At 34.4% G+C, this 14,022-nt stretch overlaps 1 protein-coding gene across 1 annotated transcript in view; it reads right to left on the minus strand.

The window, feature by feature from the left end:
- The window catches only part of LOC114034138 (1-phosphatidylinositol 4,5-bisphosphate phosphodiesterase epsilon-1-like), a gene marked incomplete at its 5' end in the record, with an annotated part of 125,605 nt that overhangs the window by 60,433 nt on the left and 51,150 nt on the right, over window positions 1-14,022 (minus strand). The window contains 2 exons of the mRNA XM_027849740.1: window positions 4,068-4,185; window positions 6,627-6,748. Coding sequence (XP_027705541.1) covers window positions 4,068-4,185; window positions 6,627-6,748 — 240 coding nt within the window. The remainder of the gene's footprint in view (window positions 1-4,067; window positions 4,186-6,626; window positions 6,749-14,022) is intronic.

Raw genomic sequence — 14,022 nt, forward strand, 5'->3', positions numbered from 1 at the left:
CCCATAAATCAGAAGCAGATGGCAGAATGGATTAAAAACCATAATTCTACAATATATTGTTTACAGGAAACACATTTGAAACAGAGGGATACACACAGGGTAAAGGTAAAAGGCTGGAGCAGAATATATTATGCTTCAGCTAAAGTGAAAAAAGCAAGGGTAGCAATCCTGGTCTCAGACAAAGCAAAAGCAAAAATAGATCTAATTAAAAGAGATAAGGAAGGAAACTATATCCTGGTAAAAGGGACTATAGATAATGAAGTAATATAATTACTAAACATATATGCATCAACTGGTATAGCAGCCAAATTCTTAAAGGAGAAGTTAAGGAAGATACAGGAAGAAATAGACAGCAAAACTATACTAGTGGGGGACCTCAACCTCCCCCTCTCAGAACTAGATAAATCTAACCACAAAATAAACAAGACAGAAGTTAAGGAGATCAATAGAATCTTAGAAAAGTTAAATATGGTTGCCCTCTGGAGAAAACTGAATGGAGACAGAAAGGACTATACTTTTTTCTTGGCAGTACATGGCACCTACACAAAAACTGACCATGTACCAGGACATAAAAACCTTATAATCCAATGCAGACAGGCAGAAATATTAAATACATCCTTTTCAGATCATGATGTAATAAATAGTACATGTAATAAAGGGCCATGGAAAGATAGACTAAAAATTAATTGGAAACTAAATAATCTAATCCTAAAGAATGAGTGGGTCAAACAAAATATCATAGAAACAATAAATAACTTCATCCAAGAGAATGACAATAATGACACAACATACCAAATCTCATGGGATGCAGCAAAGCAGTTCTTAGGGGAAATTTTATATCTCTAAATGCTTACATGAATAAAATAGAGAAAGAAGAGGTCAATGAATTGGGCATGCAACTAAAAAAGCTAGAAAAAGAACAAATTGAAAATTCTCAATTAAATACCTAATTAGAAATTCTGTAAACCAAAAGAGAGATTAATAAAATTGAAATTAAGAAAACTATTGAACTAATGAATAAAACTAAGAGCTAATTTTATGAAAAAAAATAGATAAACCTTTGGTTAATTTGATTAAAAAAAAGGCAACCAAATTACTGGCATCAAAAATGAAAAGGGTCAATTTACCACCAATGAAGAGGAAATCAAAACAATAATTAGGAGCTCTTTTGCTCAACTGTATGCCAATAAATATGATAATCTTAGTGAAATGGATGAATATTTAAAAAATATAAATTGCTCAGATTAACAGAAGAGGAAATAAAATACTTAACCCCATTTTAGATAAAGAAATTGAACAAGCCATCAATGAACTCCCTAAGAAAAAATCTCCAGAGTCAGATGAATTTACAAACGAATTCTATCAAATATTTAAAGAACAACTAATTCCAATACTATATAAACTATTTGGGAAAATAGGTGAAGAAAGAGTCCTACCAAATTCTTTTTATGATACAAACATGGTGCTGATACCTCAACCAGGAAGAGCCAAAACAGAGAAAGAAAATTATAGACCAATTTCCCTAATGAATATAGATGCAAATTTTTTAAATAAAATATTAGCAAAGAGATTCCAACAACTTATCTTGAGAATAATATACCATGATCAAGTAGGATTTATACCAGGAATGCAGGGCTGGTTCAATATTAGGAAAACTAACAGTATAATTGACTATATCAACAACAAAACTAGCAGAAATCATATGATTATCTCAATAGATGCAGAAAAAGCATTTGACAAAATACAATACCCATTCCTATTAAAAACACTAGAGAGCATAGGAATAAATGGAGTCTTCCTTAAAATGATAGATAGCATCTACAAAAAAGCATCAACAAGCATTATATGTAATGGGGATAAACTAGAAGCATTTTCAATAAGATAGGGGTGAAACAAGGATGTCCATTATCGCCACTGTTATTCAATATTGTGCTAGAAATGTTAGCTGTAGCCATTAGAAAAGAAAAAGAATGTGAAGGAATTAGAATAGGCAAAGAAGAAACAAAGCTATCACTCTGCAGATGATATGATGGTATATTTAGAGAATCCTAGAGAATTAAGTAAAAATTACTTGAAATAATAAACAAATTTAGCAAAGTTGGAGAATATAAAATAAATCCACACAAATCATTGGCATTTCTAATGAAGCCCAGCAGCAAGAGATAGAAAGAGAAATTCCATGTAGACATAAAATATTTGGGTATCTTCCTGCCAAAACAAAACCAGGAATTATATGAACACAATTACAAATCACTTTTCACATAAATAAAGTCAGATCTAAATAACTGAAAAAATATCAGTTGCTCATGGGTAGGCCGAGCTAATATAATAAAAATGATAATTCTACCTAAATTAATTTACTTATTTAGCACCATACCAATCAAACTACCAAAAATATTTTATACAACTAGAAAAAACAATAACAAAATTCATCTGGAAGAACAAAAAGTCCAGAATATCCAGAGAACTAATGAAAAGAAATGCAAGGGAAGGTGGCCTAGCTGCACCAGATCTTAAATTGTATTATAAAGCAGCAATCATCAAAACTATTTGGTACTGGCTAAGAAATAGAGTGGTGGATCAGTGGAATACTTAAGGTATGCAAGACACAACAGTCAATGATTATACTAATCTACTATTCGATAAATCCAATGACTCCAGCTTCTGGGATAAAAAATCACTATTTAGCAAAAACTGCTGGGAAAACCAGAAAAATATATGGCAGAAACTGGGCATTGATCAACATCTTACAACCTATACTAAGATAAAGTCAAAATGGGTACAGGATTTAGATATAAAGGCTGATACTACAAGCAAATGAGAAAAGCAAGGAATAGTTTACCTTTCAGATCTATGGAAAAGGGAAAAATTTATGACCAAACAAGAGATAGAGAACATTATGAAATGCAAAATGGACAATTTTGTTTACATTAAATTGAAAAGTTTTTGCACAAATAAAGCCAATGCATACAAGATTAGGAGGGAAACAGAAAAATGGGAAAGAATTTTTATAACCAGTATCTCTGATAATGGCCTCATTTCTAAAATATATGGAGAAGTGAGTCAAATTTATAAGAATACAAGTCATTCCTCAATTGATTAATGGTCAAAGGATACGAACAGGCAGTTTTCAGACAAAGAAATCAAATATCTATTGTCATATGAAAAAATACTCTAAATCACTATTAATTAGAAGAATGCAAATTAAAACAACTCTGAAGTACCACATCACATCCATCAGATTGGTTAATATGACAGAAAAGGAAAATGACAAATGTTCGAGGGGATGTGAAAAAATTGGAACACTAATGCACTCACTGCTGGTGGAGTTGTGAACTAATGCAACCATTTTGGAGAGCAATTTAGAACTATGCCTAAAGGGCTATAAAACTGGGCATGCCCTTTGATTCATCAATAACACTACTAGGTCTATATGCCAAAGAGATCAAAAAGGAAAAGGAAAAGGACCTATATGTACAAAAATATTTATTTAGTAATAATTAACTTTGTATTATGTACATAGTACATTACTATGATCAACTGTGAATGACAGCTTTTCTGATCAATACAATGATCCAAGACAATTCTGAAACACTTAATGAAGAAAAATGCTATCTCTTCAGAGAAAGAACTGAGGGAGACTGAATGCAGATTGAAGTATAATTTTTTCTGGTTCTTTTTTTTTTGCAACAAGGCTAATATGGACATATGTTTTGTATGATTTTGCATGTACTGCTGGCATAATTTCTTGCCTTCACAATGGGTAGAGGAGGGCTGAGAGATAGAGAATTTGGAACTTGGAAAAAAAAGAATGTCAAAAATAAATGAATAATAAATTAAAAACAAAAACAAACAAAAAACAAAAGAAACTACATTAATCAGAAAAACTTGATCTCTTTGCCAAGTGGAAGGAGATGATAACCAAGGGAATATTAATACATTGGAAAATGATAAGCAGTGTCAACTCAACAAAACATAAAGGAGTAGTCATATAAAGATGAAAATGAAAGGACACATTTTTTATAATTTAGCATCTTAAAGGAATAGAATGAGAAGATTAGTCTTACCTGGAAATTTCACAGCTTGGCAGTAGATAACAAGGTCAGAAAGCTCTGGGGCTATCTGTCTACTCTCTTTTTTATTCTGTGGAAGATAAAATTCTTCACCCAGTTCCATGTCATAAACCTATTAAATGACAGAATTTTACATTGTAGGTCTTGAAAGTACTCTCTCTCACTCTCTCCATATACACACACATATATACATATATACATATCTTGTGCAATTCAAAATTTCAAATAACTAGAACATTCTGATTTTTAATAAGATAACCCTATGCAACATTATTATGCAATAATATGCAACCATATACAGCACTATTAAGCCTCTATTCATGTCAGGTAACTGGATAAGTGGGATGTCCTATATTCTTAAAGTAAAGGTAGATCTTTATGGTGGGGTAAGAGAGTATAATGTCATCAGGAATTGCTTCAGGGACTAGCCAAGGGCACTGGCAAAACAGACTATTTTAGATGGACATTCTTTTTGGATGTTCAATTCACTCTGCCTCCTGATGTAACAGCTACACAAATGTTACAAATGAGTTTTGGACAATAGGATCTTGCTTCAAGAACTCGGGCTAGCATTCACATCGACCATGTATCTCTTGCTGTCAGGATCTCATCTACAGGAAGACTTGCTGTAAAAGACCCAATCTTCCTTCTTCCCTTGTACCTGCCACCATTTGCCATTCACAGGGGTCTTGGAGATAGAAGTCTAATCCTGGTAATGAAGAAAACTCAGTTGCTACTTCCCTGATGCCACTACCAATTTTCTTATCCTCTTATCCCTTATGAATTTCAATCCTGCCTCCCTTTTTCATTGTCCTCTCTGTTCTCTTCTATCACAAACCTTCCTTCATCTTAGGCCCCTTCCTCTCGTGCTCCTCCCAGGAACTGACCACTCATTGAGAACTGATTTTCCCTGAAGACTCTAATCTATAGTCATTCTCTTCAGTACTGGATACACCTTCCCTCATCTTCCTCCCTTCTCCCTCTATTGGGCCAGGAGTAGGTATCCTCCCTACCTCCAACCACTACTTCCAAAAATCCCCTTTCCCCTGCTCCTCCCATTGCCTTCACTCACTTACCTCTCTTCATTTGAGAATCATTTTATCCAGATCCTATTAACTGTTCTCTAACAGCCTCCTGGTCATTCTCCCTCCATTCTTACCCAACTTTCCTTATACTATGGGCTTTCAATATACACTCTGTACCTTGAATATTTTGGCCCACTTCATCAATCTCCTCATCTTCCATGACCTAAACCGTTTATTCCACGGTTTCTGTTTCACTTTATGAACAAAAACTCTGAAATTCCTCTAACCATAATCTTATTTTATCTCTCACTGTGCCTCATTCCTCCTAGTTCTATCCTTTGTTTTTTACTAGGACCTCTAATTTACCTTCTTCTGTATTCTCTCAGGCTATCAGCCCTGCTCTGGCTTTGCTTTCCTCCCATCTCAATCTTTACTTAATAATTAACCAGATCAACTTTACATTGTCCTCTTTCTTGAATCACTTGCTTTCCCTCATGCTCATACCATGCCAAACTTCCAGCTAGTAAGAAGTTTTTCCTAACCTTCTTCTTCTCCACAGATTTCTCACACATCTTCATGGATCAGAGATTTAACTGACACCTTTTCCTTGGCTCCAAAGGAAGAAGTACCTCACATTATTCCATTTTCCCAAATGACTTTTTAAACTGTCAGTACATACTGCTTTTCTCAGTATTTCAACTCTCTCACAGTATGTATATATATATATACACACACACACACGTATATATGTGTATATATATATACATATATGTATATATGTATATATGTGTATATATATGTATATATAGTTATCGTGAGCTAGTCTTTCAAAATACTTGTTATACTAGAAATGTGCTAAACCATGAATATACTAGATTTTCCTGAAGCTATTCCATATGGGGGAAATGAAGCAAAAAGAGAAACCAACTCCCAGGATCAAAACTGGCTCTTATGAGCCCAGATATGTTCAATAGTGTGGGCCTATCCACATCACCTTCTTGCTCAAGAAGCTCAAATAGCTCCGAATTGTCTCTAGTATAAAATACAAACTTCTTTCTTTCTCATTTAAAGCCTTTCACAATTCTGTTCCAGCTTACCTTTCCAGGTTTCATACCTTTGCCATCCTATCAAGCTGGTTTACCTGATGTTCCACCTCCAGGCTCTGTGCTTTGCACAGCTGGTCTCCTACAGCTGTAATTCTCTCCCTCCTCCCTTCCATTTCCTGACTTTCTTCAAACCAGGCTGCAGTACCATTTCCTTCAGGAGAGCTTTCCTGATCCCAGGAGTTGCTAGGGTCTCACCTCTCTCTCCACACAAATTATTGTGTATGTCCTTAGTATTTAGTTATTGGCTTGTAAATATTTGTACACAAATGTCTTTCCCCTCATTAGAACATAAACTCGTTAAGGCAGGGGCTGCTTCTTTTATTTTTATAATTCTAAGCCTAACCTAGGACCTAACATAAGTGACAACTAATTAAATCTTGTTTTACGCCAAAGTGGGGCTGAAGGGAAAATATGTATACTACCTTTCCCTTGTTGCAAATAGAGTTGTCCGTTTTCTTTATCCTCTTGGGAATTTCTTCATTGTACTCAAACTGTAGTTTGTCACTTGCTGACTTACTTTCAGGTCGATCTTCCAGGATGTTGTCTGCAACGAGTTAAAATACCTTCAATGAATATAACAGAACTAAAATTACAGATCCACAATAGATCTTACTGTACGTAAAGGTCAAAGAACAAAAGTGCTTGATATCTGAAAATACCTTCATGTTTGAGTTGTCTCTTCGTGATAAAAAAAAATTCCAGCAAATAAAACAGGACCGAATGAGCTTTTTTCACTGAGGTTTTTTTATTTTTTTGGACCTTACCTTTGGGTAAGGATCATTGGGATAGGAAACTCCCAATAAGGAAACTTCCTCTATCAATATGTGCTTCTGTAGCTTTACGGTCTTAAGAGAGTTCCCCGGCACTGCAAGGTTAAATGACTCCCCAAGGTCACTCAGCTCCTATGTTTCAGAGGCAGGACTTGAACTCCTTTCTTCCTGACCCTAAGACCAGATTTTTAACCACTTATGCAACTCTGCTTCTCTTCACTGAGTCTATTGATTAGTTTAAGAAACCGATGGATGTTGAAAGTTGTTTCGTCATCACGCAGATGTGTCTTAACCTTTATATGAAGATGAATAGTATCAAAAATATATTGTGCAAAATGACTGACCATACTGGTTTTGTGATTGAAATACTAGTATATCAGAATACAAATTATGCTCTAATCTACCTCATTTAATGTTGTTACTAGTTCTTTTTAGCTTCAAGAATGTCAAAATCAGGAAAAAATATAGGAACTTGGAAAATATTCCAACATCTCATTGTTGGGAGGCAAAGTTGAGTAGCTCCACAATTATAAAAACTTATAGAGTGTTAACAGTCAATAGACTGAAAAAATCTGACGGATACTCTTTCATTTTAATAATTTTAAAATTTGTATTCATTATGCGGAAGCAACATCAACAGTTTTAGTGAAAAATTCACTTTTTATCCCTACTCATCTATTAACATTTTCTTTGGCATCTTATTAAAGTTTTACTATTTTCAGTCCATATATGCGTAGATCAAAATATTCTTATGCCAAATCAGTGCCATGCAGGCTACTAAGTACTAAAATAAATGCAGAAATTATTCTTTAATACTTATTTGCAGAGGTACCACAATTTCATGCTAAGCAATATTAAGCAGTTTAAAATACAATGCTGAAATTCATGCAGTTAAAATGATCAATTCAAATGGCCTTTACCTTCCTGACTGTTAGGAGCGGGAGAAGCATTAAGGACATCTGCTATAGAAAAACAGAGTCAGACAGGGGATAAAAGTAAAGAAAATTAAGACATAAAGCCAGAGAAATTAAACTGAAGAGCTGAGCAGAGTTTAAATGACAAGAATGACACAAATAAAAGGTAACACAAGAAATGAGGAATAGTTTAAAAATTCCAAATTCCTATATGGCATGGCAAAGATTAGCAATAATTAAAGTGTTAATAATTAAATAAATAAATAATTAAAGTGATCATTACCAAGTATTTTCCATGATAATGCATAATCTATTAACACGAGGCCTATGTTAAAGCTATTGCCATGTTTTATTGACTATGAACTACTGTTTCATTTCAAACACACAGAAACAGATTAATTTAACCAGAAGAAAATAGCATCTTCATATGACTTTGTATGAATATACATTACGGCCTGGGTTAAAATCTATGTCAAAATGATCTGGCCTACCCACTTACAAACAAACCATGGAGACTAGCTAGGAGATAGAAAGATCTAAATTCTCAATTTGTGTAGGCCAGATTACTATTTCCTGATGGTCTTCTAGATAAATAACCAATAAATTATCCTTTTTAAGCTTTCTAATCTTGCTGTCTATACTTTCCTGGCTATTATTGGTACTGCATATTGACCTGTCTCTGCAAACTTTTTTTCTTATTTTTTTCTCTGTAGTTTTCTCTCAGCAACTGCCCATCTTTTGATCATATAATTTAAGAGATGAAAAGGAGTTTAGAGACAATCTAGTCCAACCACTTCATTTTGCCAATAAAAAAAGTGAGTTCAAAGACACGAAGTGAATTTATACAAGGTTGTTAATTATTAGTATCAGAGAAGAGGCTAGAAAAAGGGTTTCCTGACTTCCAGTTCAGTTTTCTTTCCACAATATTACAGTGCTTCTTCCAAGATTTATCCCAGGGTTTCTCAGGAAAAATGTGATTTGTTCTGCCTAAATTTGCAGTTTTTATTTTCTCATCACCCTAGCTGGAGATGACTTGGGAGCTATGCAGAGACAGGTGAGGAATCATTCAGCACATGGAGGAAAATAACTACAGTAAAGGAAAAGAATATGGTTACAAGGCCAAGAACATAAATATGTGATTTGTTTGGGATCTGGCCAGAGTCAGAGAAAACTCTCAATCAAATGGGAATTTAATTATATTGGATAGTTTTCCTTCACATTTTTACTGTTACTGCTTTTAAATGGATATGCAAAGCACACAGATTCCAAAGTTTAACTTTGCTTTCTTGGATCCAAAGTAAAAAGTGCCAAAAGTTCTAGAAATTATCTTCAGTGAATGAAGGCTCCCTCTTTTCTTAGTGTTCTCTAAAATGCTACGGTGGGTTGGGTATTATTTATGGGAAGGTATGAAAGAAGGGAATCAGCATTACATAGTGCCTACTATTTGCCATGTACTGTGCTAAATACTTCTTACAGATATTATCTCATTTTATCCTTATAACAACCCTGCAAGGCAGTTGGTATTATTATCTTCATTTTATAGTTGAGTAAACTGAGGCAGACAGAGGTTAAGTGACTTGACCAGGGTCACACTGCTAGTAACTATCTGTTTGAATTCAAGTCTTCCTGACTCTAGATCCAATGCTCTATTCAATGTGCTACCAGCTGCCTCGAAATTTACGTCTATGAAAGGACTTATTTCCCTTTAACTCATTTCTTGTGGTGGAGAATTAGATGCAGTTAATACACAGACTAAGACAGAGTGCATGTTGATCTGGGATTCTTCAGTGGTATTTTCATTACCTTTTTTTTTTAAAAATTAACTTTTAGGCAATTGGGGTTAAGTGACTTGCCCAGGGTAACACAGCTAGAAAGTGTCAAGTATTTGGTCTGAGGACGGATTTGACCTCAGGTCCTCCTGACTTCAGGGCTAGTGCTCTATCCACTGTGCCACCTAGCTGCCCCTTCATTACCTTTTTCCTAACTTAAATTGTAATAGAAGTCAGTGAGAACATATGACTTGAAATAGATATATCAATTAGTATACAGGCAGATGTAGGAGAAATAACCTTTGCTTCCCTACCCCCATGCTCTTTTCTTTTAAACTAAAAAAACATTCTATTCCCCATCCAGGGATCATGGAATTTCTGAGTATGAAGAGATCCTCACTTTTCAAAATCTCTGTTAGAACTGCAGAATCTTATAGCTAGATGGTATCTTCAGAGATCATTTAGGCCAACTAATTGATTTTAGAAATGAAGAAATGCTCACAGAGGTAAAGTCATTTGCCTAGGATTACACAGTGTATCAGTGGGAAAGCTGAGACTAAAGAAATCAGTTCTCTTTACCTACAGGCCAGGGTTTTTGAATGTGTAGTCAAAAGGCCATCTTGCTCACAAATGGCTTCAAGAGAGATTTGCTCTCATTTAAAACTGGCAACTCTGATAGCGAAAATACATTGTGTTCTTAGCCTTGCTCATCAGCTTGAGCTCATTCTAAGCTTTCATACTTTTTACATTATATCAATCTTCCATTATCTACCTGTGATTCAATCTTTTTGCACATTTCTTTTTTAAACTATAAGTCAAGTCATTTTCTGTGTATCCACATTGGTCTCTAAACAGTTTGTTTCTTTTCAACAGAACTGTATTTTAAAAAAAAACAAAAAACATTGTTGGTATTTCATTCTTTAGAGCTTCCTAACTCTCCCAGGATGAACTTTAGCCTATTGGATCCTACATGTCCTTTCTCTGAAACCTCTAAAATCTATTTTGAGCCACAAATCTAGGTTACACGTAAGATTACACCAGGATTTCTTTGATCAGATATACTATGGCACTGCTTCTATGATGACTATTCCAATAAGCAATTCCTTCCTGTTGATGAAAATCAGATCCAGAATAGGATTTCCCTTTGTTGGTTGTTTTATATTTAGTTTAATAGTTTGTTTTTATCTCTTCAATTAACAAGATCTTTTTCTACTCCAGAGGTTCTTAATTTTATTTTTAAAATTAAGTTTTTATTGATTTTTTTGGTACTTTATGTTATCATTGTTTCTGCCAATATCTTGCCCCCTCCCCTCTTATTTTCTAAATTTTTTGCTACCATGAAATGAACTGCTATAAATATTTTTGTACATATAGATCCTTTTCCTCTGAAAAATCCTTTTCAGATATAAGCCTACTAGTGGTATATAGCTGGTCAATGAATATATATAGCTTGGTAACTTTCTAGGCATAGTTCCAAATTGCTTTTCAAAACGACTAGACATTCACAGTGTGATCAACAATGCAATAATGTGTCTCTTTTTCCATATCCCATCTGCCACCTTTGAATTCCACTCCCTTCTTTTGGAGCAGAGATCCAGGACAGAAAAAGGAGGAGACCGACACCTATGAGTGATAGAGGACAGGACTACCTATGTTCTAAATGAGGATTAAGTTCAGAAGCAAACATCAGCTTGTGGCTCTGATCCCAGGAGCAGAGCAAGGACTCAGCGCTAGCCTTCAGCCCAGGTGAAAATGAAAAACAAAACAAAACAAATAAACACAAATGAGAGTGTTAGAAGGAGAAAAATAGGAAAAGAAATAAGAGCTATAGAAAAAGGATATATTCCTCTATTCCTGTAACACCTTGGAACAAAAAATACAAAAGTTACCCAAGAAAGTAACTCCCTAAAAATTAGAACTGAACAAGGATATGAACAAACGGTTCTCAAAAGAATTGCAAGGTATTTGCAACTACATGAAAGAATGCTCCAAATAACTGAAATTTAAAAAAAACTCCACAAATCAAAACAACTCTGAGGTTTCACCTTATGACCTGCAAATTGGCAAAAATGACAAAAAATGTCAGTAGTCAATGTTGAAAGGGTTGCAGAATGACAGGAACACTAATACATTATTGGTGAATCTGTGACACAGTATAACAATTTTGGAAAGCAATTTGGAGTTATGCAAATAACTAAAATGTCCATACCCTTCGAACCAGAGAGTCCTTTACTGGATTTATACCCAAGGAAGCTATCAATAAGAAGAAATTCCCCATATACACTAAAATATTCATAGCAGCACTTTATGTGATAACAAAGAATTGGAAACAAAGTAGCTACTCATCAATTCTGAAATGCCTATATTATTGTCCTATAAGAAATTATGTATTTGATGACTACAGAAAATCACAGAAAGATCTATATGAAATACTGCAGAGTGAAGTAAGCAGAGTCATGAAAACAATATACATAACAACTACAACCATGTAAATAAAAGAACTATGTATCAAAAAATCAAAAGTGAATGTAACCAAATTACATAGATCAAGTAGAACTTGAATGAAAAGATATATGAGAGGATACCACCAACCTACCCCTTCGTGGAGGTAAGAGGTGTTACACATTGCATAGGTTTTTGGAAGTTTTCAATGTATTAATCAGTTATGTTGATTTTTTTTTCCTCTCTAAGAAATACTATTTATTAAATGGGATGGCTCTCTGGGAGAGGGAGGAATACTTGAGATGACTATGGTGATTCAGGAAACAGAAGTTGTCAACAAAAACTTGTTTTTTTTTAAAAAAAAACAGAATTGACTAAATAGAAGCCAATGACTCCACAAGACATCAAGAAATAGTAAAATGAAGTCAAAAGACTGAAAAAAATAGAAGAAAATTAGGTATCTCATGGCAAAATCAACTGACCTGGAAAACATTGAGGAGAGGTAATTTAAGAATCTTTGGACTACCTGAAAGCTATGGAAAAAAATAGCCTAGACATCACATTTTAAGAAATCACAAAACTGCCCAGATCTCTCAGAACCAAAGGGTAAAGTAGACATTTAAAGGATCTGACAGTTACTTCCTTAATGAAGCTACAAAATAAAAACTCAGAAATATTATAGCCAAAATCCAGATGTCTCAAGCAAAAAAAATTTTACAAGTAGCCAGAAAGAAAGAATTCAAATACCAAAGTACCTCAGTCAGAATCATTAATGATTTATCAGCTAACACTATTAAGGAATGGAGACTTTGAAAAATGATATCCCAGAAAGCAAAGATCTAGGCTTACAAACAAGAATAACTTATCTACCAAACTTGAGTATAATCATACAGAGGTGGCAGGGGCAGGGAGTGGATGGTCCTTTAACAAAAAAGAGGACTTCTGAACATTCCAGATGAAAAGACCAGAGTTGAGTAGAAAATTTGACATATAAATACAGGAGTCAAGAGAAGCATTGAAAGACAGACATAAGTGATGTTTGATCATGGGGGTCAAAATAAGGTTAAATTGTTTACATTCTTATATAGGAAAATGATACAAGTATCCTTTCAGAATTCATCATCATCAGGGATCATAGAGGGAATCTAACTGTAAGGACCTGAAAGGGGTTATTATATTTTGATGATCTTAAAGGAAGAAAGAAAAGAGAAGGGAAGAGGTATATACTGGTAGAGGGAAGGAGTGAGGAAGGAAGAAGAAGAACAGGAAAAATTATATAAATCACATAAACAGAGTGCTAAAGTAGAAATCTACAACGAGGAGAAAGTCAGGGGATGGTGAGTGGGTGACCCATGAACCTCACCATCATCTGAACTGGTCAAAGGAAGGAAGAACACACACATACACAGAGTTGGGTACAGAAGTACATTTCACCTAACAGGTAAACAAGAAGAAAGAGGTTAAAGAAGGAGGTGGGGAAGATAATGGGGAGAGCAGATTAAAAAGGAAAACAAACAAAGATGGGGCAGGAAACAGGAGAAAAAAATCTAAGAATGGGATGGAGGGAAAAATTAACAGTTGTAACTGTGAATGTGAATGGGATGAACTCATGTATAAAGTGGAAGAAGCTAGCAGAATGGTTTAGAAAGAAGAATCCAAAAATATGGTTTTATTAGAAACACATTTGAAACAGAAAATACATTTCTTTATTCTTTTAAGATCATCAAATAAAGGGCTGGAGCAGAATCTATTATGCTTCAGCTGAGGTTAAAAAGGCAGGGGTAGTAATCATGAACTCAGACAAAACAACAGCAAAAAGAGACCTAATTAAAATAAATAAACAAGAAAATTACAATTTGGCAAAAGATACCATAGTCAATGAATTAATATCAATACTACACACACATGCACCAAATGGCACAG

Source organism: Vombatus ursinus, unplaced genomic scaffold (genome assembly GCF_900497805.2).
Source record: "Vombatus ursinus unplaced genomic scaffold, bare-nosed wombat genome assembly UNPS02008216.1, whole genome shotgun sequence".
In the NCBI taxonomy this organism is placed as follows: domain Eukaryota; kingdom Metazoa; phylum Chordata; class Mammalia; order Diprotodontia; family Vombatidae; genus Vombatus; species Vombatus ursinus.